This window comes from Aspergillus tubingensis (genome assembly GCF_013340325.1).
Source record: "Aspergillus tubingensis WU-2223L DNA, scaffold_11, whole genome shotgun sequence".
Taxonomy (NCBI): domain Eukaryota; kingdom Fungi; phylum Ascomycota; class Eurotiomycetes; order Eurotiales; family Aspergillaceae; genus Aspergillus; species Aspergillus tubingensis.
This window is the reverse complement of record NW_023336285.1, coordinates 580,955-599,410: the sequence shown is the minus strand read 5'-3', so window position 1 is coordinate 599,410 and position 18,456 is coordinate 580,955. Positions and strand designations below refer to the sequence as shown.

Genomic DNA, 18,456 nt, shown 5'->3' with positions numbered 1-18,456 from the left:
TAAAATGATCTATGGGAAGCGAAGCCAAAGATGCACAGGATGTAAGATATAAGTAAAGGGAGGAAGAAACATGAAGATCGTGAGATATCATCGACGTAGCTTGGCTTTTTGGTCAAACAGACATTGCAAAAGGAAGACGATAACTAAATATGATATGCAGGTTATATGATTAAGTGCCTACCGCTTTCCCTCCAACTCCTGTTCGACCTCAGCCTTGACGATCTCGCGCACCTGCTCCCAGCCGGCACCGGGGCCGACGGCAGTGACGCGGCTTTCGCGGTCCTCGAGGCCGATGAACTCCTGGGGAAGGACTTCAGTGAAGTCGTAGCCGTCTTGGCCGCGGAGGGCCAGGTCGACGGCGCTGGCGAACTTGGCCGGGTGGGCCGTGGACAAGGAGATGTGGCTAACGCCAGAGTTACGCTCGATGGAGCGCAGGGATGCGGCGACACCAATGGCGGAGTGAGGGTCCAGGATGTAACCGCCCGTCTTGGAGCTCTTGGCACTGCCAGGGCCCAGGTTGGACGGGAAGCAGGACTGGTAGGTGGAGCGGATCTGAGCGATGGTCTCGTCGTTGCTGACGCGCTCGCTCTCGAACTCGGCCTGAGCGGCCTGGAAGAGGGCAGGGGGCACGCTGAAGCCACCCTCGGTCTTGAGCTGGTTGAGCCAGTTGCTGACGTTGTCGCAAGCCTGCTTGCGACGCTCGTCGGCCGTGCTGGCCTCGCTGGTCTGGTATGCCAGGAACCAGAGGAGACGCTCGAAGTTGCTGCTGACCAGGATGTCCATGGCAGGGCTGTGGGTCTCCTTGACGCCGGCACCCTTGCTGTCGCTCTTGCTGTAGGTACCGCCGGTGCGGAAGAAACGGTCCAGGATGTCGTTCTCGTTGGTGGCGATGACGAGCTTCTCGGCGGGGAGACCCATGCGCTTGGCGAACCAACCGGCCAGGATGTCGCCGAAGTTACCGGAGGGAACGACGAATCTCATCTTGTTGTTGTAGCCGGGGGTCTTGGTCAGGGCGAGGTAGGAGTAGAAGTAGTAGGTGATCTGAGCCAGGATACGGGCGAAGTTGATGCTGTTGATGGCGGCGAGGTTGTGGGTGGAGTTCATGTCGGGATCGGCGAACAGGGCCTTGACGAAGTCCTGGCAGTCATCGAAGGTACCCTCGACGGTGAGGTTGTGAACGTTGGCATCAAGGATGGTGGTCATCTGAGCCTGCTGGATGGGCGAAACCTTGCCCTTGGGGAACAGGATGAAGACGGACACATCCTTCTTGCCACGGAGGCCGTAAATGGCAGCAGAGCCAGTGTCACCACTTGTCGCACCGACAACAGTCAGGTGGTGTCTGTCCTTGCCCTCCTTGCCCTGGTTCTTGCGCACCAAGAAGTACTCGAAGAGGTTTCCAAGACTGGTAGAGATCGAAGTCAGCACCGGGTGTCCTTTCTCACATGCATGCGCAGTATCCAGTAAACCTACTTTTGCAGGGCGACGTCCTTGAAGGCAAAGGTCGGGCCGTGGAAGAGTTCGAGGAGGTAAAGGTTGCGCTTGGCGTCAAGTTCAACGATGGGGGTGCGTTCGGGGTGGCGGAAGGTAGCATAGGAGCGCTTGATGATATCCTTCAGATCTTCACTGGGGATCTCGGACTCGGAGATGTAGAGGGACATGATACGGAAGGCCAATTCCTCGAAGCTGAGATCGCGCCATTCCGACTCCCAGCCGGCGGGGAGGGTAGGGATCTCTTCGGGGATGAAGAGACCACCATCGGAGGCGAGACCCTTCAGGACGACCTCCTCGAAGGAAAGCTATTGTTGGAGATAGCCAGTTAGCAATTGACTCCGCTGGGAGGAGAGGATTTATAGGCGACGAGAAATGATCTAGGCGGAAGATGTCACTTACGCCGTAGGAGCCACCGCGGGTGCTCAGAAATCTTTGGGAGAGAGTGGGAGACATTGTGAATATCAATGAATGAGGCAATGGTAAGTAAGGACCAAAGGAGAGAAGGAGAAAGAGTGATAAAGATGTCTGAGTCAAAGAGGCAAGTCGGAAAGATCCCCGCGGCGAAGGCCGAGGGGAAAAATCCACTTTGGGTTTAGCGCCTCCGACTGCGGCGCCCCTCGCAGCCACGTGCCCGCCACCTGCCTGTTTCGGTCAACGAAAATGGTATCATTTTAGTCTCTATCTCTATCTCTATCTATGTCTGTGCAACATCGCTGTCCTCTTCTCCAACTAAACTCCAACAACTCCATACTTCGTAAATCATCACCATCATCACATCACTGCTCATTCACCAGCACATAACGGTACCGCGCCTTACCCGCGTGCATGTCCACAATGGCCTGATTGGCGTCCTTCATCGGGATTTCTTCAATCCACGCCTTGACTCCCTTCTCGGCAACGAGCTGGAACATCTCACGGATCTCGTTGGGGCTGCCGATAAAGGAGCTGGTGGCCTTTAGACGACGCTGCAGCTTGCCGACAGGGGCCAGGAGAACACCGTCATCAGGAAGTCCGACCTGGACCAGGGCACCGCCCGTCGCGAGCAGGCCCAGGTACTCGGTCATGGGCATCTATATCCCCATTAGTATCCGAGTTTTTACACTATTGGCGAATAGTCGACGGGGTCAAATCATACCTTGGTCGAGGAAACCGTGCAGACAATCAGATCCAGAGACCGGGCATACTTGGTAGCCCAGTCCGGCTCATCATCCGTAGCAACATAGAGATCGGCACCCATAGCCAGCGCATCATTGGCCTTGCCAGTCTTGCGGGAGATAGCAACCACCTTATCAGCACCCATGGCCTTGGCCAAAAGCACACCGAAGTGGCCCAATCCACCAACACCAATGATACCTACGCGCTTGCCGGGACCACAGTTGTGGTGCTTCAGGGGACTGAATAGGGTGACACCACCACACAGCATAGGGGCGGCCTGCGCCGAAGAGATGCTGTCGGGGATCTTGATAACGAAGTGAGACGGGGTGCGGTTGTACAGAGCATATCCACCGTAAGACTTGCCGCCGTTCAGGTGCACATTGTTGTAGGTACCGACGATCTTGTGGGAGCAGTACTGCTCATCGCCCATTGCACATTCGGGGCAGTCTCCCAGACGACCAAGGCAGGAGTCGCTCTGCGCGCCGACACCCACGCGGTCACCGACCTTGATGCCGCCGACAGCCTTGGAACCAACACGCACGGCAATGCCGACGATTTCGTGGCCCACGCAGCAGGGGTACAAGGTAGGTCTCTGCTGAGGTTAGCATCTAAATTCTCGACCTTTCCACAAAATCAAACATGGTGATGAATGACTTACCCAGCCGCTGCGAAGAGTGTGCAAATCGGAACCGCAGATACCGCAGTGAGTGATCTTAATGTCAACATCGGTTTCCTCCCACGGCTTGGGCTCAAACTCCTGCCAGACCATCTTTCCGTCGGCGGAGTCCTTGTCGAGACCCATCCATCCTTCAAACTTGTAATCTTGAGCCATTGTGAATGATTGAGTGGACAGAGGTATGCTTAGGTTTGGAGTATGACAGGTGCAACCAACTAAGTAAAGGGATAGGAGATAACCCCAAATCTTTATAATTTATACGCCAGGAACCACTACAGAGGGGCAACTGCTATTCCATGGATCATTCATCGGTTGGATCGGCAGATGGCCCACTTTTGGCCAGAGACAGAATAGCCAAGAAGGGAGAAGAAGAGGCGGAAAGGGCACGGGTATTGCGGATATCCCATCGATGGTCTATTAGCCCACTGAGAAGAAGTACTTTGTGGTCTAGATGGAGTCTTTCCGATAGACATCTGGCGGAGTCTTACCTCGATCCGTCGGCTTGTTTTGTAGCATTATTAATGCTCTTAATTCAACCTTACCTGTAGACTACAAGATTAATTGGCTATACAGAAACCATAAATCAGTAATTGGGTTGGGTATTATTATTCTAGATTGAATTATTAATTGTAACTGAACGAATACTTTTTAATGCTAGTGTCTCTCCAATGTCTCCAAATTTTCCTTCTCCAAAGCCGGACAATGAGACTAATAAAGTGGACGGACGAAGCGCCCCCACTGAGAATTGAAAAATAAAAGAAAATCAGTGTGGGAAGACCGCCCTACAGCCTTAACGACCTTAATTGATTGATTCTATTATCTCCCATATTTATGTCTTGAATATTATACCTAGTAAAGTGAATGACATGTGTGGTGTGATCTTAACTCATAGACATATCGTCACGGCCCGGATAACCCGCAAGTTGAAGAATACGACGCGGAAACCTTGCAGGAATCGGATCTTATCGGGAATCTCACTCTAATCAATGTAATCTCGTTCCGAACAAGGGAGGGTCCGATTCGGTATCTTTTATCTTTTGCCAGATCCAGATTATAGATAGCGATAACTTTCCTACTTTACTGTGCTGTCTGTCTGTCTGTCTGCCTCGCTACATACATTATTTCCGGACTGGTATTCTTATTCCAGTCTCATTATTGATTTAAAGAATATCAGGACATATTCGCTATACTGAGATGAATTATCGTGAGGGTACACTTCGGTAATATTCTCGGAATTATGTCGGTGACATGGTACTACTATAGTTGACCGCTACTAACTACTAGTATCTATAACTATCGGTCATATTGGGGTGGTATGGCGTTATCTATACTACTACTTTTTAAGTAGCCTATGTGTTGCATTGAGCGTCGCATGTACTGGACGTATTATCATAGGATAGTTAAGGTATGCAGCTTTTGCTGTGTATCTTTCTGCTTATCCATTCTATTAGTTTATATTGGGGGTTCACGTCAATTGAAAGACCCAAGCAATTAATTATACCATTGGCATCTTCAACATGCTGCATTTATACTCGGGTTCAATGGAAGGTTCAAGTGAAAAAGTACCAGATTGATAGAATTAATAACATCCCGAAAATTAAGAAAAGAAGCTGAAGTATTATACCACCTCCCTAAGCCATCCCCTCCACCCCCATAACCGTATCAACATCCTTATCCCCCCTCCCACTAACACACAACACAACATGACCACCTACCCCAACCTCCCTCGCCACATCTACCACCTTGGCAATCGCATGCGCCGTCTCCAACGCCGGCAAAATCCCCTCCAACCGACACAACAACCTCAACCCCTCCAGCGCCTCGTCATCCGTCGCCGAGATGAACCTCGCTCTGCCCACCTCCTTCCAATGCGCCAATTCCGGTCCAACCCCAGGATAATCCAACCCTGCAGACACGGAATGCGTTCCGGAGATCTGCCCGTGTTCGTTCTGAAGTACGTACGTCCGCACTCCATGGAATACACCAACCGAGCCAGTCCCAGAGGATAAGGTAGCGCAATGATGCTCGGGGCCAGTGGTACCATCGCCGCCGGCTTCCACACCGATTAACTGGACAGACGAGTCTTCAGAGAAAGGGTAGAACATGCCGACGGCGTTAGAGCCGCCGCCTACACAGGCGACCACTGCATCAGGGAGACGGTTGATTTGCTGTGCCAGCTGGGTTTTGGTTTCCTGGCCGATGATGGATTGGAAAGTGCGGACGATTGTGGGAAAGGGGTGTGGTCCGATGGCTGAGCCGATGATGTAGTGGGTTGTGTTAAGGCGCGTGATCCACGCGCGAAAGGCTTCGTTGACGGCGTCGCGGAGTGTGCGGGATCCGGATTCTACGGGGATGACGGTGGCGCCGAGGAGGCGCATCCGGAAGACGTTGAGGGCCTGGCGGCGGACGTCTTCGGAGCCCATGTATACGGTGCATTTCATGCCGAATTTGGCGCATACGGTGGCGGTTGCTACGCCGTGTTGGCCGGCTCCTGTTTCGGCGATGATCTCCGTCTTGCCGAGTCGGCGGGCGAGAAGGATCTGGCCGAGGGCGTTGTTGATTTTGTGTGAGCCGGTGTGGTTGAGGTCTTCGCGCTTTAGCCAGATAGTGGCGCCTCCGGCGTGGGAGGTGAGGCGTGGGGCTTGGTGTAGAGATGAGGGCCGTCCGATGTAAGGGTAGTAGGAACGGTATTCAGCCCAGAAGGTTGGATCGTCGATGGCGGCATTGAAGCCGGCTTCTAGTTCGTTGAGACATGTCGTTAGGGCTTCTGGTACGTACTGGCCGCCGAAGGTGCCGAAGCGGCCGGGCTTGGACGCTTCAGTTGACTGCTCGGAGACAGGGAGGTTTGATGATGATGAAGATGGATGAGTATTCTGTGGGACAGAGTGAGGTTCGGTTGGCTCGACTGTCCGACATGTAATCTGAGAGCAGTAGTCTTGGATAATAGCAGCACCCTGGCCTGCAGGGGCGTTTGCCAGCTGGGTGATTATCTCACTGCCAATGACAGCGCCGTCTGCGACAGAGGTGACGCCGAGGAACTGTTCACGGGTGCTGACGCCGAAACCAACGGCCACCGGTACTCCGCCGGAAAGATGCTTCACGCGCTTCATTAGTTCCGGGAGATCGTGACTCAGAGTGCCAGTGACGCCAGTGACACCCATTCTGGACACAAGGTATATAAAGGAATCGGCAATTCCGCAGAGAGTTTTCATGCGGTCCTCTGTGGTCGACGGGGCTATCAATGGGACGTAGGAAAGACTGCTCAACGGATACGTGTCAGTGGATGGTCAAGCAATGCCATGTTGCCTCAACAATTGGTATTAGAAAGGTAACTAACCCAGCATCTCTACACTGATTCCGGAATCGAACAGCTTCCTCGGGAGGTAGATCGACAATGATGAAGCCATCCACCCCCGCTGTCCTGCTCGCAGCGAGGAGCTCGGATTCCCCATAACGCATGATCGGGTTATAGTAACCCATAAAGAGGACAGGAACGTGTAGGCCTCTTTGACGGGCATCCTTAACCATCTGCAACATAGAGGATATGGTAACACCATTATCGAGCGCCTTAAGGTTCGACATTTGAATGGTAGGGCCGTCGGCAATAGGATCCGTGAAGGGGAGACCGAGTTCAATGACATCTACCACATCATTAGCACACCAGCGGATGTTGTCACTTGAACAAGCTAGAAATCATTGCATACCAGCTCCTCCAGCCTGCATTGCAAGCATAATGTCTGGAGTCTCTGCTGCCGTAGGGAAGCCAGCCGTGACATAGGTCACAAGGGCTGGCCGGCCCTCCTGCGCACACCGGGCGAAAGTTTTCTTTAGTTGATCCATTGCACGCTAATAAAAGGAGTTCAATGAATTTCAGTCTGAGAAAAGCGATGAGAGCCATGAGAATGGCTTGACTATTTATAGTGGTTCACAGACTGCCGGAAGTCCGGGCAGGATGAGCAGCCGTGACTCACCCGGACAAGGGAGGGTTTCGGTTCCGACCAACTAGCATTGCTGGCCCCCCGCTAGAATGGTTAAATGCAAAGTCAGCAAGTCCTCTGAAGTTGGGAAAAGTTTCCTGAATGCGTTGACCGGGAAAGAAGTGTGCAATTAAGTAAGGGATACGTCGAATTGATCAATGCTCGTCAAGTCCAATGATGAGATGGATATACAGGTGGGCGGAAACACCCAGAATGACAAACAGGAGAAAAGCAGATAGACAAGAGTAGTATCAAGATAGACCCCAAGCTAGAGTAACGAAAAATAGATCTATATTCGGCATGCATCAACAGAATTATGTGTGCTTTTGGCTCAACCTTCCCGCACCTGCGATTCAGCTATACGAAATCGTGCGCCAACATACAGACATGGCTCATTGCGCTCAGAATAACGACAAAATATCCTCGTTTGTCTTCTTTGGCTGGCTTCCTCCAGGAGGTGGTGAAGCCATGCCACCTCCAGACAGGTCCAGCCCCTCAAAGCCATTCATCAAGTCTGCACCAGCACCGCCACTGGGAGCACCGCTCCCGCTGGCTGGGGCGGCGGCGGCGGCGCCATCGCCAAACACTCCGAGCAGGTCGTCCAGGTTGTTGCTTCCAGAAGGTGCCCCTGCGGCCGGAGATTCCACCCGCACGGGCGTTCCAGCAAGGCCTTCGAGACCTGACATCCCAGCGCCCGGTTCTTTCTGAGCAGATGCCGGCGCGGTGCCATCGAAGTCGATATCCAACAAGTTCTCGACGTTGCTCTGGGCTTGCGGAGGCGGAGCACTGCCAGTAACAGCTGCTGCTGCCGCCGCTGCCGCCAACGGATTCTCCCGAGCGTTTTGGATTTGTTCCCTAGGATTTTCATTAGCCTGGATTCCAAGTAACCAGCTTTGCAAAGCGAGAGTAAAACATACTCGATGGCAGCTCTTTGTACGGCATCTGCACCGAATCTGCCCTGTCCAACGAATTGCTCCGGAGGCTTGTGGTAGACAGATGCGAGGGTGGAGAGTTCGCCCAGTAGCTGATCGAGGAGATTCGGGGGAAGAGAGTGGATTGTGGTGACGATCGGCGGTTTGTCAGACAGTACGATGTTCTTCGTAGCATTGGGGTCGCTCGTGTTGGACAGCAAACGCCAATACACGTAAGCCCTATCGCGGACATCGGGGTTGTCATTCTCAGCCGTGGCCGCCTGCAGCACTTTCTGGACAAGCCCCTGAGCCTTCTCGGGCCGCTTGAGGAAGAGCTTGACGACAGCGGTCAAGATCTGCAGCTGGGTCTGCACAAAGGATCAGCAATTGGTCGAGAGGCTTGGCGAGAAAAATAAACGAACCTGAGAGAACTCCTCATTGAAGCCTTCCACAAAACCAGCAAGAATGTCACCCGCGTTGCTGATCTTCTCCGCATACTGACCAACGATCCAGATGAGCGCAGCGCGCGCATTAGGTTCATCCAGTTCATCGATGCACTTGCAGAGAGTGGGAATAATTCCTTCGTAGCCGGGATATTTGCGGAAGATGTCCTTGATGACCACGATCGCCTCTTGCACCACATAATTGACCTTGGTGTTAATGAGATCCAGCAGGGTGTTGACACACTTTTCGCTGGCGCTCTCGATCTTAATGGCGACTTGACCGATAGCTTTGACGGCGCGGCGCACAAAGTCCATATCTACCTCCAGCGCGTACTCCTTCAGCTCTGCCAGAAGCTGGTCGACGTTGCGGTCGTTCGCTATGCGGACCATGATCTCCAGCTTCTGGAACTTAACGTAAGGTGGATCGTTGTACTTGCAGAAGAAGACCCGCAGTTCTTTGTTCAGGATATCAGGCTGCTTCTGCAACAACAAATCAATGTTCCGTAAAGCCACATACTGGACTTCGGGCGCCGACGACACCAACGTTACTGAACATCATACATCAGCAAGTAAGTCAGTCGGCAAAATCGATGGTTATCTTACCAAGCGGGGGAGCCATCTTTTTCAGGTAGTTCTTCGCCAGCTCATAGTTGACGTTCCTCATATGGAGGAATACCACCTTAACGGCCGCCAGGACAACACTGGGGTTGGCATGTTGGAATTGGGGAGCAACCCTTTCGCAAATGTGTTCAGATTCAGTCACTTCATTGGTTCTGTACTCGGCCAGAGTAGTCAAAATCGTGACTCGACCCCATTCCGTGCACTCGTTCAAGGCCATAAGAAGTTTGCGCAGAGTGTTGGAGGTCACCTTGAGGGCTTGCGTTTCAGGGGCAGCATGGTAGATTTCGGACAGTGCGGTGACGGAGTTGGCGACAACCATGGGGTTAGGATCACCAATCATCTCTTGCAGCATATCCAGGAAGCCGTTTTCCAGGCACATAGCGGGGTTCAGGTCGAAGAGCTTCGCTACACAGATCGCGGCGGTCTTCCGGACATATGGCGACTCATCGCGAAGCGTCTTGCGGAGGGGCTCCTCCATATAATCCACCATCTTGTCCACACGAATACATCCCATTGTCCGGATTGCGAGAGCCCTGATGAGGGGGTTCGGGTCTTCGGAGTCTTGTACGAAGGTGTTGACGGCGAGAATGCAAAGGTCCGGGTGAGATTTGGCGTAGTTCCTGGTACGTAGCGAGTGTTTAGTAGAGATCACTTGGAAAATCAAAGAGCGAACACGCACATGAGATAGAGGTATACTAGTTTCTTCTGCTCGAGATCGCTGGTCGCAATGTTCTTGAGGACATCCGGAAACAGAGCGGAAACGTCCTTGCCCAACGTCATGGCCATGATGGTCTTCTGAATGGACTCCTTCCTATGCGCGCATCAGAGAATGTGTCACGGGCTATCGGCGGTTCTGCATAGGCAGATTCATGTCGACGTACCGTTCATATGCATACTGAGATCTGTCGAGAGGTCAGCAAGATGTCGGTCACCGATCGGGCACGGGGCACACCATACACAAGACCAGCTCGCAATTCGAAGGTCTCTCCTTTTCTGGGGACCGCAAAGGCCCCCCTGATCTTACTCATAGCCATGCTGAGCGAAACCGGGCTTCAGCGACGACGGGGTCGCGCCTCCGCAAAAGCAGATGGGATCGGAAGTGGGAATGCAGGAGACTGCGGGGAATTAATGCGAGGCGGCGAGAGCTTCAGGGAGAACCGGACACGGCAGCAATCCGGCAGAGGATGGTTGGACGAGTAAAAGGAAACAAGACAAGGACAAAGGAAGAGAAGAAGTAAAATATAGAAAAAGACCCTAAGGGAGGGAAGATGGGGGGTTGATGGGGGGAAGCAAGAGGGCCGGGCAGGAAGTGGAAGGAGGACAGATACAATCAGGGAGTCGAGCGAGTGAGTGTCTGGACCCAACACTAACTTAACCTGAGCCGCTCTCTTTCTTCCCCGGTTTGGCTTCCCCGTCACCACCACCACCACCGCCGCCGCCTTCCGTCTTTCTTTCTTTCCTTCTCCTGTCAAACAGCATTACTTGCTACCAGAGCTATGGTATGTAACTTAAAATTACCCCATCAAAAGCTACTACTCACCTCTCCACTCTAGGCAAATCTACCCAATCTCCGACGCCTGTTTGTCGAGGCTAGAACAGAGGCGGAAGAGAACGAGTACTCCAGAACAGCGGTAAGCTCTCGCAAGGTGTCGCTATACAATGATTCCAATTATTGACTGACATGCTATATAGTTCTACAACCTCGTCCTCTTCATCTCTTCCGTCGCCGTCTTTAGCTTGGTGGCTCAACGTATGGGCGGAACAAAGACAGGGAAATAAGGCGTGATGTGCCAACATGGACTATTCAATTATCTCGAGTGTCATTACGACCCACAGCCTGCGCCAGGCAGATACTGCGACAGCTAAATCATGCAGCAACCCGCACATTGATCGTCCCACCATCTCAGTCCGTTTCCTCTCCCTCGCTCTCTAAAAAGGCCAGACTCTTCCGCCCGCGATTCAGCCGCCGCTTCGGTCGACTATCATCACTGTTCTCGCTGCCGCTTCCTTTACCCCAGCGCTTGGCTCCTTCTTGAACCATCTCTAGATCAGCTTTGAGTTCACGCTCCTCGCGGATACGGTTAGCCTTTTCAACCGAGTAGCGCCCCTCCATGCCTGCCTCTTTCAGCATGCCCTTGAGGTGATTGATCTTCGCTTTGGGCGTATCGTAGGGAGCCAGCTCCCGTGCCCACATCTTGCGGATCCCGCACTTCAACAGCCAGCCTTGCAACCGCTTGATTTCCGCTTGGTTCGGGTCTATATCCGCATCTTTTCCCTTTGCCGTTGTATGTTTCCTGCCCTTGCGTAGGGGTGCCTCGGCACTTTTCTGTCGCTTGCGGTTCGGCTTCGGTTTAGGCTCCTCGTCTAGGACAACTGAAAGTTCGCTCTCAGAGTCGTCTTTTGGCGTCTCTTCAGCTTTCTCTGGTTTTGCCCCTTCTTCCTCATCGAAATCTTGAACGTAGTCTTCGGAAGTCTTGGGCGATGGCTGCTTCTTCGGTGTTGCCTTGGTCTGTTTCTTCGGGACCTTTTCTACCTTGTCTTCCTCCTCTACTGGTGATCCGTTGGTTGCATCTCCGTCATCGGATTCCGAAGCGCTTCTCTTCTGGCGTTTGCGCGAAGTTGATGGCTTCGCTGGTCTCGCTCGTTTGGCAGGCTTTGCGTCTTCCGAAGCAGATGAAGCGGCAACTTCCTCGTCATCCGGCACCGGTTCCTGGGTAACTTTCTCTTCCTCCTCCTGTATACATCAGCAAGTCAGTAGACGATCTTCATTAACATCATACACTCTTAGCCATGCCCCCAATGACAGCCAGGAAACCCGCAAACTCACCACCTGATCCTTGATAATCTGCTCACTCCTTGTCTTCCAATCCCCCTGAGTCTTGTAAAAGCCTTCCTCCAGCTGTAGTGCTTTCTCCGCAGCTAGCCGCACCCGCTTCACCGTCAATTCCTCCATCTTGCCCGAATTATACACCTTCGTAACCGCATCACGCAGTGCCTTCTCCAAGACATCATCGGCAGGTCGACCAGACGCAGATTCAGCTTCCGACTCCGGCTCGGAACTCGAAAGGGCGTATCGTGGCGCCATTGCGCTTGTATAACTGTATGGGGGTAGATGGCACTGCGTTCCGATAACCTCAACTGTCGCGTGGTACCTAGCAGGAGGGGACACGGCGCTAGTTAATTAGCTAGTTCGATGAGTTACCTATCGCGTTCTGGCAGCACTTCTGATAATCTCGTAATCTCGTCAGGCACAGAAGCTTATTTCACTAGCAGTGGATGTCCAACCTAGGACGCGTACTGACGCGAAAAGAACAAGTTAACTAGTTGATCAATCACAGTGTATGGATTCACAAAGCTTGGACGTCCCCCATCATTCCATTGCTCCAGGCAAGGCACAGGCGGAGCGGCGGAGATAACTCGGCTGACAAAGCAGGCACATGGCAATTCTAGAAGCCGGAGGGATTCGACGGAGACATTCTTTTGTTGCATTACCAATCAATCACTATCAATTCCCCAGAAGTTGTCTCTTAAGCTCTGTCGCGGACATTGCTCCTTTGTATCTCTGCCCTGCTCGGATACTAGACCCTACAGTGTACATACTACTCTTCCGAATTGACTACTTCTGCTCTGCGCTGCGTCCTACTTCTTCTCCGCATCGCATCCGAATACCTTCATCCACCTCCCACAAGCATCAGTCACCACCTACATAGCCCACAATGGCAGACACAACACCACCATCAGACACACAAAAACACCTCTTCATCCACCAACAACAGCAACAACCTGCTACGCCTTCATCCTCCACCCAACAACAACCCGCTCCAACAGCGACAACAAAAGATGACTCCGTCCCCGCAGGCATGACCAAACTCCCCAACGGAGTCATCCTCGACAAAGACGGAAAGCCGTACGCCCTCCCCCATCCCCTCCCCACATACCTCCCTAACTAACAAAATCTTCCCATGAATAGATGCCGCCTCTGCACCTCCGCCGCCTCCTGGCGCGCCCTGACCAAACAAGCCAAATCGACCCCCACCACCACAACCACAACTAGCAGCACCAGCACCATCCCAAAAACCCTCACCACCACCCCGGGCTACACAGACTGCCCACCGGACTCAGAAGCCCTCGGCCGCTCCACCTGGACGTTCCTGCACTCATTGACGGCGTCGTACCCGGCGCAAGCGTCCAGCGAACAACAGTCCGAGATGCGCCAGTTCCTGGGGATATTCTCGAAGCTGTATCCGTGCTGGGTGTGTGCTGACGATTTCCGGACGTGGATGGCGGAGCCGAGTGGGGAGAATCAGCCTAGGTTGGGCGGTCGGAAGGAGTTCGGGGATTGGATGTGTAGGGCGCATAATGAGGTGAATCGCAAATTGGGGAAGAGTGAGTTTGATTGTAGGTTTTGGGAGGAGAGGTGGAGGAAGGGGTGGGGGGATGGGAGGTGTGAGTGATTCTTCATCTCCATACTGTATTTGATGTGTGGGGGATGGAGAGGGGAGTGTGTATGATTAGATTATAGATATAGACTACTACTGCTGCTGCTGCTGCTGCTGCTATCATTGCATATGATGGTAGGATGGGATGAGTGGGGAGTTTACATTGTGTACTATAATAACTATTGGGTGACGGATATCTCTACTCTGCATCTGATCATGATATGATATGATATGATAATACTATCTCACCTCTTTATCTGTACAAGAACAGTCTCGCAAAAAGAATAGAAGAAGAAAAAGAAATGAAAAGAAGAAAAGTATATCAAAAACAATAACAATAACAATAAATAGATGAATGAATATACTAACGTCGCTGGAATTATGAATTTCACACATCGGGACAATCCAAAGCAGGAGAGCTTCCTCCAGCCATGGGCGCCAACATTTCCTCTCCAACCAGAATCCATCCTCCTTTTCCCCCCACCAGAGAAAGCCCATTTCTATCATGTTTGCACATTGAGACGGGGAATTACAAGCGTGAAGAAAGAAAAAGGAAAGCCGTCACATCTCGTCATCATCCTTAGTACTGACCGGGGACGAACAAACGCAGCCCGCTGGCCGGCGCGCCGATCTCCGTCACCTGCGAGATCCGGCACACGGTGCCCTTGTACTGCTCGTGGTACTTGGCGCCCGTGAACGGGTCCGACACGCTCGGTGAGCCGCCGTAGATCGGTGTGAACGAAGCAGCGCAAATATCGAATTCGGCAAATTGGTCGAACTCAATGTCGATCTTGTCTTGCGGGCTGCGCTCGCATTGCGCCTTGATCTTCTTGGCCTATTTCATGGGTTAGCATTTCGAATCATCAACGGAGAAGGCATGTATTGCTTACCTGTTCCAGGAGCTTGGGTGAGCCACCGTTAGCCAGCATGCGGTTGGCAAAGCTGAGGGCCGAAGAGTAGTTCTTGTTGGCAAAGGCCAGCTTCATGGCAGCCATGAGCGCCAATTGCCGGTGGGCAACCTCCAGCTTGGGGATCGTGAAGTAAGCAGAAAGCTCGAGGCTTCGCTTGAGGTTGTCAGGAGTATCGGTGGGGATGGAACGGCGCTCCAGTTCAATAGTCATGGCCAGGATGTATTCCCGAGCGGTCTCAATGATCTTCTTCGCCTGCTCAACCTCCGCTTCGGATGAGACAGTGTTGACCAAGACGGAGTTCAGGATGTTGCGGAAGATCCGCACACCATCTTCCAACTTGTTGGCCCGCATGGCGGCGTAACCCTCCTGCAGATCCACGTTGGCGATTGTCTCCAGGTCCTTGGGGATGATAGGCAGGACCTTGCGGCTATCCGTCTCATCGACAGTGCGGCGGACATAGTTGACCAACGGGGGCAGGCCAGTGGTCGCCGGGAGGAAAGTCTTGGAGGCCTTGTACACTTCCAAGAACCGGGGCTTGAGAGGGGCAAAGTTGACCGCTCCGACTTGACGGTTAAGCAGTTGCATAGCAGTCTCGAAGGAGCCAGCAGCGACATGGTCGGCTGCCAGAGGGGAGTTGCGCGCCCACAGGTCGGCCTCGGTGCTGCCTGCACCGGCCTCTGCGCTGTCCACGTTCACAAAGTCAACGTCCTCCTCGACATTGATCTCGTCTCCCATATCCCAGCCAGCAACGTCCTCTTCCTCATCCTCGAGGGTGTCGCGTGCAGTGATAGCCTCGTCCTCCTCCTCGGGCTCAAACTCGATCGCCGCAGCCTCCTCGTCGCCGGCGCCAACCTCTCCAAGAAGGGCCTTCTCAAAAGAGGAATGACCAGCAGCCTTGACAGGCCAGTTGGACTTGAAGGTGGGAACAATCGGGTGGGGCACCCGTGCAGGCTCTTCGATGGAGGGAAGGGTGATCTGGTCCTCAGTAAGCCCGCAGGCCTCGAGGATCGACTCAGCCTCTTCCGTCAGTCCATGAGACTTGGCGGTGAGGTATGCGAGGGGATCTTTGACTGATTAGCAAAACCCGTTATAACTGATAGTATTGGACTTACATTGGTCAACTTCCTTGAACATCTGAATCCGGTCTTCCACGTCGCCACGGTAGATGGCATTCTGGAAGCGCGAGGTGAAATCGCCACGGTGTTCGGCAATCTTGGCCATTCTTGACAGCTTCTCCTGGTCACCAGTGGAGAGGTACAGGAAAGACAGCTTGTCAAAGTTCCTTTGCTTCTGGTAGGCCATCTCAACCGTCTGGTGGTTACCATGAGCCAAAGCCTCGGCTCCGAGTCTGCTCCACAACTTGGGACGGTCGAGTTCCCTAGCCATCTCAATAGCCACCTCCAGGTTGCCGCACTCCAGCGCGAGCTCGAAGCGGGTCTGGGGGTCTTGTACGAACTGCAGCGCGATCTCGGGGTAACCCTTCTTCTGCAGGTAGGAGATGATGCTTTGACCGACCAAGCTGGAAGTCTTGATGATCTGAAGCATTTCATCGTAGTTCCTCTTGACAAGGGCAAGCTTGAAACGGTACTCGGTAGGGTCAATCTCCAGAACGCGGGGCTTGGCATTACGATCCAGACAGTAGACATTGCGACCCTTGACCTTGACGAGGTAGACCGTCTGGTCCAGAGTGCGAATAATACCGTTGTCACTGCAAAGTTGTCAGCATGTAAAGCATTCACCACTTGGAAGGAGACATACCCGTTCAGAAGGGAGTATTTAACGTGGTTCAAGGTGGAGTAGAGAAGGACGCCAGCGTCATCCCAGGCTGCGCTCTTGATCCGGATCGTTTCGTGCAAGCTGCTCACCTGCTCAAGGGACTTGGTCACGATCGTGACGTTGTGCTTGCTGAGCAGAGCAGCGTAAAGGCCGTCGTTGGACCAGACAACATACTTGACACCGCTAACAGCCAGCTCCGCCAGTTGCTTCTTCTGCTGGATGTCGAAGAGGACAACGTTGGTGGGCGTGATGAAGAGCAGGCATCCAGTACCGCCAAAGTAGATGTCAGTGGTGCCGGCCGGGGGCTTGATCGATTTCGTGGTCGAGTTGCTCAGATCCTTGATGTCCACCTGTTGGTTGCCTTGGCTGAAGACGGCGAATCGGTTGCGGGCAACAAAGACAGCAGAAGAGCCCTGACCACGCTTGACATCCGTAGGCTCAACAGCACCAGTGGCATCGCGCGGAAGGTGAATCAGTTCGTACACGCCACTGTCGGTAGGAGAGGTAACCAGGATGGCACGTTCAGCGGGGTTGTAAGAGAGGGTGCGAGGCGGCACCCAAGGGGATCCGAGCTTGCGCAACGACAGCATAGGAGGGGTCTCGACGTTCTTGGCGAAGTCATACGACTTGACGTGCTTTTCCTTTGTGATGTAGAAGAGCTGGTTCTGGTAGACAGCCGAGGCAGGACGCTCACGCTCGAGCTTGAACACCATGACACCGGTGTCGTGACCAGCAGCGAACAAATTGATCTCTGGATGAGCAGCAATAACCCAGAAGCGGTCCAGATCGCGCTTGAATGACTGGACGGATGTGCGCTTGTTCAGATCCCAGCAACGGATGGTCTTGTCCTCACCGACGGAGAGGATGAGGTCCTGGTGTGGGTGGAACAGACAAGCAGACGCATTCTGGAAATGTCCACGGCAAGTGTCAACCTCCCATGCCTTCGTGTCTATACATCCGTGTCAGCCTGATATCCATATTTCCATATCAAGTATCTCGACGTACCACTCATCCTCCACAGTTTGATGAGACGATCGTCACCCGCGGAGACAATCAGGGGCAGGGTCGGGTGGAAAGACACCCAGTTAACACCCCGGTCGTGACCCTCCAGAACGAACTTCACCACCGCATCAGTGTTTCCGAACATATCTGCCTGGGCAGGGTTGGCGCGGGCCATCTGGTCTTCGAAGGACATGGAGGTCGGGGCCGAGTGCTTCTTCCGCAAACCCGAAATATCCCAAATGCGAACCGACTGGTCCAAAGAGGCGGAGGCGATGAGGTCTTCGGTAGGATGGAACTGCGCGCACATTACATAGTGGTTGTGGCCGGTCATGGTGCAGACTGTGAAGCCATTGTCAGCACCCCTCGGGACAGGTGGCCAGATTCCGACTTACTCAAGGAGCGGTTCTGCCAGTTCCAGATTCTGATGGTCTGATCGTCCGAACACGAAAGGATCCATGGCAGCTCATGATGGAAGAATACCGTCCGCACGTAGTCCAGATGGCCATTCAGTGTGAACATGCAACGACGGGTCTGGTAGTTCCAGACCTTGATCTTGTAGTCGTCACCTCCGGAGACGAAGAGGGGCTGTGTCGGGTGGAAGTCAATGCCACGAACGGGGCCATCGTGTTCTTCGAAGCGATCAATGAGGGTTCCCATGCGGTAATCCCATAATTGGATGGTGGATGAATGAAGGGATACTAGGATCCATGGCCTGTTCGAGGGTCAGCCGAACTCGTTTGCGACGCGTTGAACAGGACAATTGTCCACTGACCGCTTGGGATGGAAGGCAATTCCCTTTGCGCGGGAGGATTTGGATTCAAACTATCAAGTAGGATGAAGATTAGTTCCTGTTCCTGAAAGCAGCAGCAGCTCCGCGGCGATAGGGGGGAGCTGGCAATGGGGAGGGGATAGCGGACCTTGGTGAGCATGTTTGGGGAGGACTGCATGATGAAGGAGGGTTGGCCGGAGCCGCACCATAGAGAAGCAAGCTCCGCACTCAGGTATTAAGAGAGGTCAAAAAGGCGACCACCGCATCCACAACAACGGCGGGAGA

At 53.3% G+C, this 18,456-nt stretch overlaps 7 protein-coding genes across 7 annotated transcripts; 1 reads left to right on the top strand and 6 right to left on the bottom strand.

Annotated features, from left to right (window-relative positions):
* Positions 1 to 177: 177 nt before the first annotated feature.
* On the bottom strand, positions 178 to 1,944 carry AtWU_09541 (threonine synthase THR4; the record flags this gene model as incomplete). The annotated part of the gene is made up of 3 exons (XM_035504647.1): positions 178 to 1,402; positions 1,471 to 1,796; positions 1,891 to 1,944. 3 exons carry the CDS (start codon positions 1,942 to 1,944, stop codon positions 178 to 180), a joined length of 1,605 nt encoding a protein of 534 aa, XP_035360540.1.
* Positions 1,945 to 2,267: 323 nt separating this feature from the next.
* AtWU_09540 (NAD(P)-dependent alcohol dehydrogenase) lies at positions 2,268 to 3,478 on the bottom strand (the record flags this gene model as incomplete). The annotated part of the gene is made up of 3 exons (XM_035504646.1): positions 2,268 to 2,561; positions 2,627 to 3,238; positions 3,305 to 3,478. The coding sequence occupies 3 exons, from the start codon at positions 3,476 to 3,478 to the stop codon at positions 2,268 to 2,270; spliced, it is 1,080 nt and encodes a 359-aa protein (XP_035360539.1).
* Positions 3,479 to 4,953: 1,475 nt separating this feature from the next.
* On the bottom strand, positions 4,954 to 7,162 carry AtWU_09539 (tryptophan synthase; the record flags this gene model as incomplete). The annotated part of the gene is made up of 3 exons (XM_035504645.1): positions 4,954 to 6,580; positions 6,660 to 6,963; positions 7,027 to 7,162. The coding sequence occupies 3 exons, from the start codon at positions 7,160 to 7,162 to the stop codon at positions 4,954 to 4,956; spliced, it is 2,067 nt and encodes a 688-aa protein (XP_035360538.1).
* A 538-nt stretch (positions 7,163 to 7,700) lies between these two features.
* Positions 7,701 to 10,308, bottom strand: AtWU_09538 (putative AP-1 adaptor complex subunit beta; the record flags this gene model as incomplete). Its single annotated transcript, XM_035504644.1, has 7 exons — positions 7,701 to 8,154; positions 8,217 to 8,578; positions 8,633 to 9,201; positions 9,257 to 9,894; positions 9,954 to 10,085; positions 10,156 to 10,176; positions 10,232 to 10,308. The coding sequence occupies 7 exons, from the start codon at positions 10,306 to 10,308 to the stop codon at positions 7,701 to 7,703; spliced, it is 2,253 nt and encodes a 750-aa protein (XP_035360537.1).
* Positions 10,309 to 11,177: 869 nt separating this feature from the next.
* Positions 11,178 to 12,359, bottom strand: AtWU_09537 (putative transcriptional regulator; the record flags this gene model as incomplete). Its single annotated transcript, XM_035504643.1, has 2 exons — positions 11,178 to 12,008; positions 12,102 to 12,359. The coding sequence occupies 2 exons, from the start codon at positions 12,357 to 12,359 to the stop codon at positions 11,178 to 11,180; spliced, it is 1,089 nt and encodes a 362-aa protein (XP_035360536.1).
* A 631-nt stretch (positions 12,360 to 12,990) lies between these two features.
* Positions 12,991 to 13,728, top strand: AtWU_09536 (flavin-linked sulfhydryl oxidase; the record flags this gene model as incomplete). Its single annotated transcript, XM_035504642.1, has 2 exons — positions 12,991 to 13,181; positions 13,245 to 13,728. 2 exons carry the CDS (start codon positions 12,991 to 12,993, stop codon positions 13,726 to 13,728), a joined length of 675 nt encoding a protein of 224 aa, XP_035360535.1.
* A 565-nt stretch (positions 13,729 to 14,293) lies between these two features.
* AtWU_09535 (coatomer subunit alpha) lies at positions 14,294 to 18,349 on the bottom strand (the record flags this gene model as incomplete). Its single annotated transcript, XM_035504641.1, has 8 exons — positions 14,294 to 14,548; positions 14,604 to 15,688; positions 15,737 to 16,332; positions 16,383 to 17,349; positions 17,406 to 17,741; positions 17,795 to 18,114; positions 18,175 to 18,224; positions 18,320 to 18,349. The coding sequence occupies 8 exons, from the start codon at positions 18,347 to 18,349 to the stop codon at positions 14,294 to 14,296; spliced, it is 3,639 nt and encodes a 1,212-aa protein (XP_035360534.1).
* Between the last annotated feature and the right edge of the window lie 107 nt (positions 18,350 to 18,456).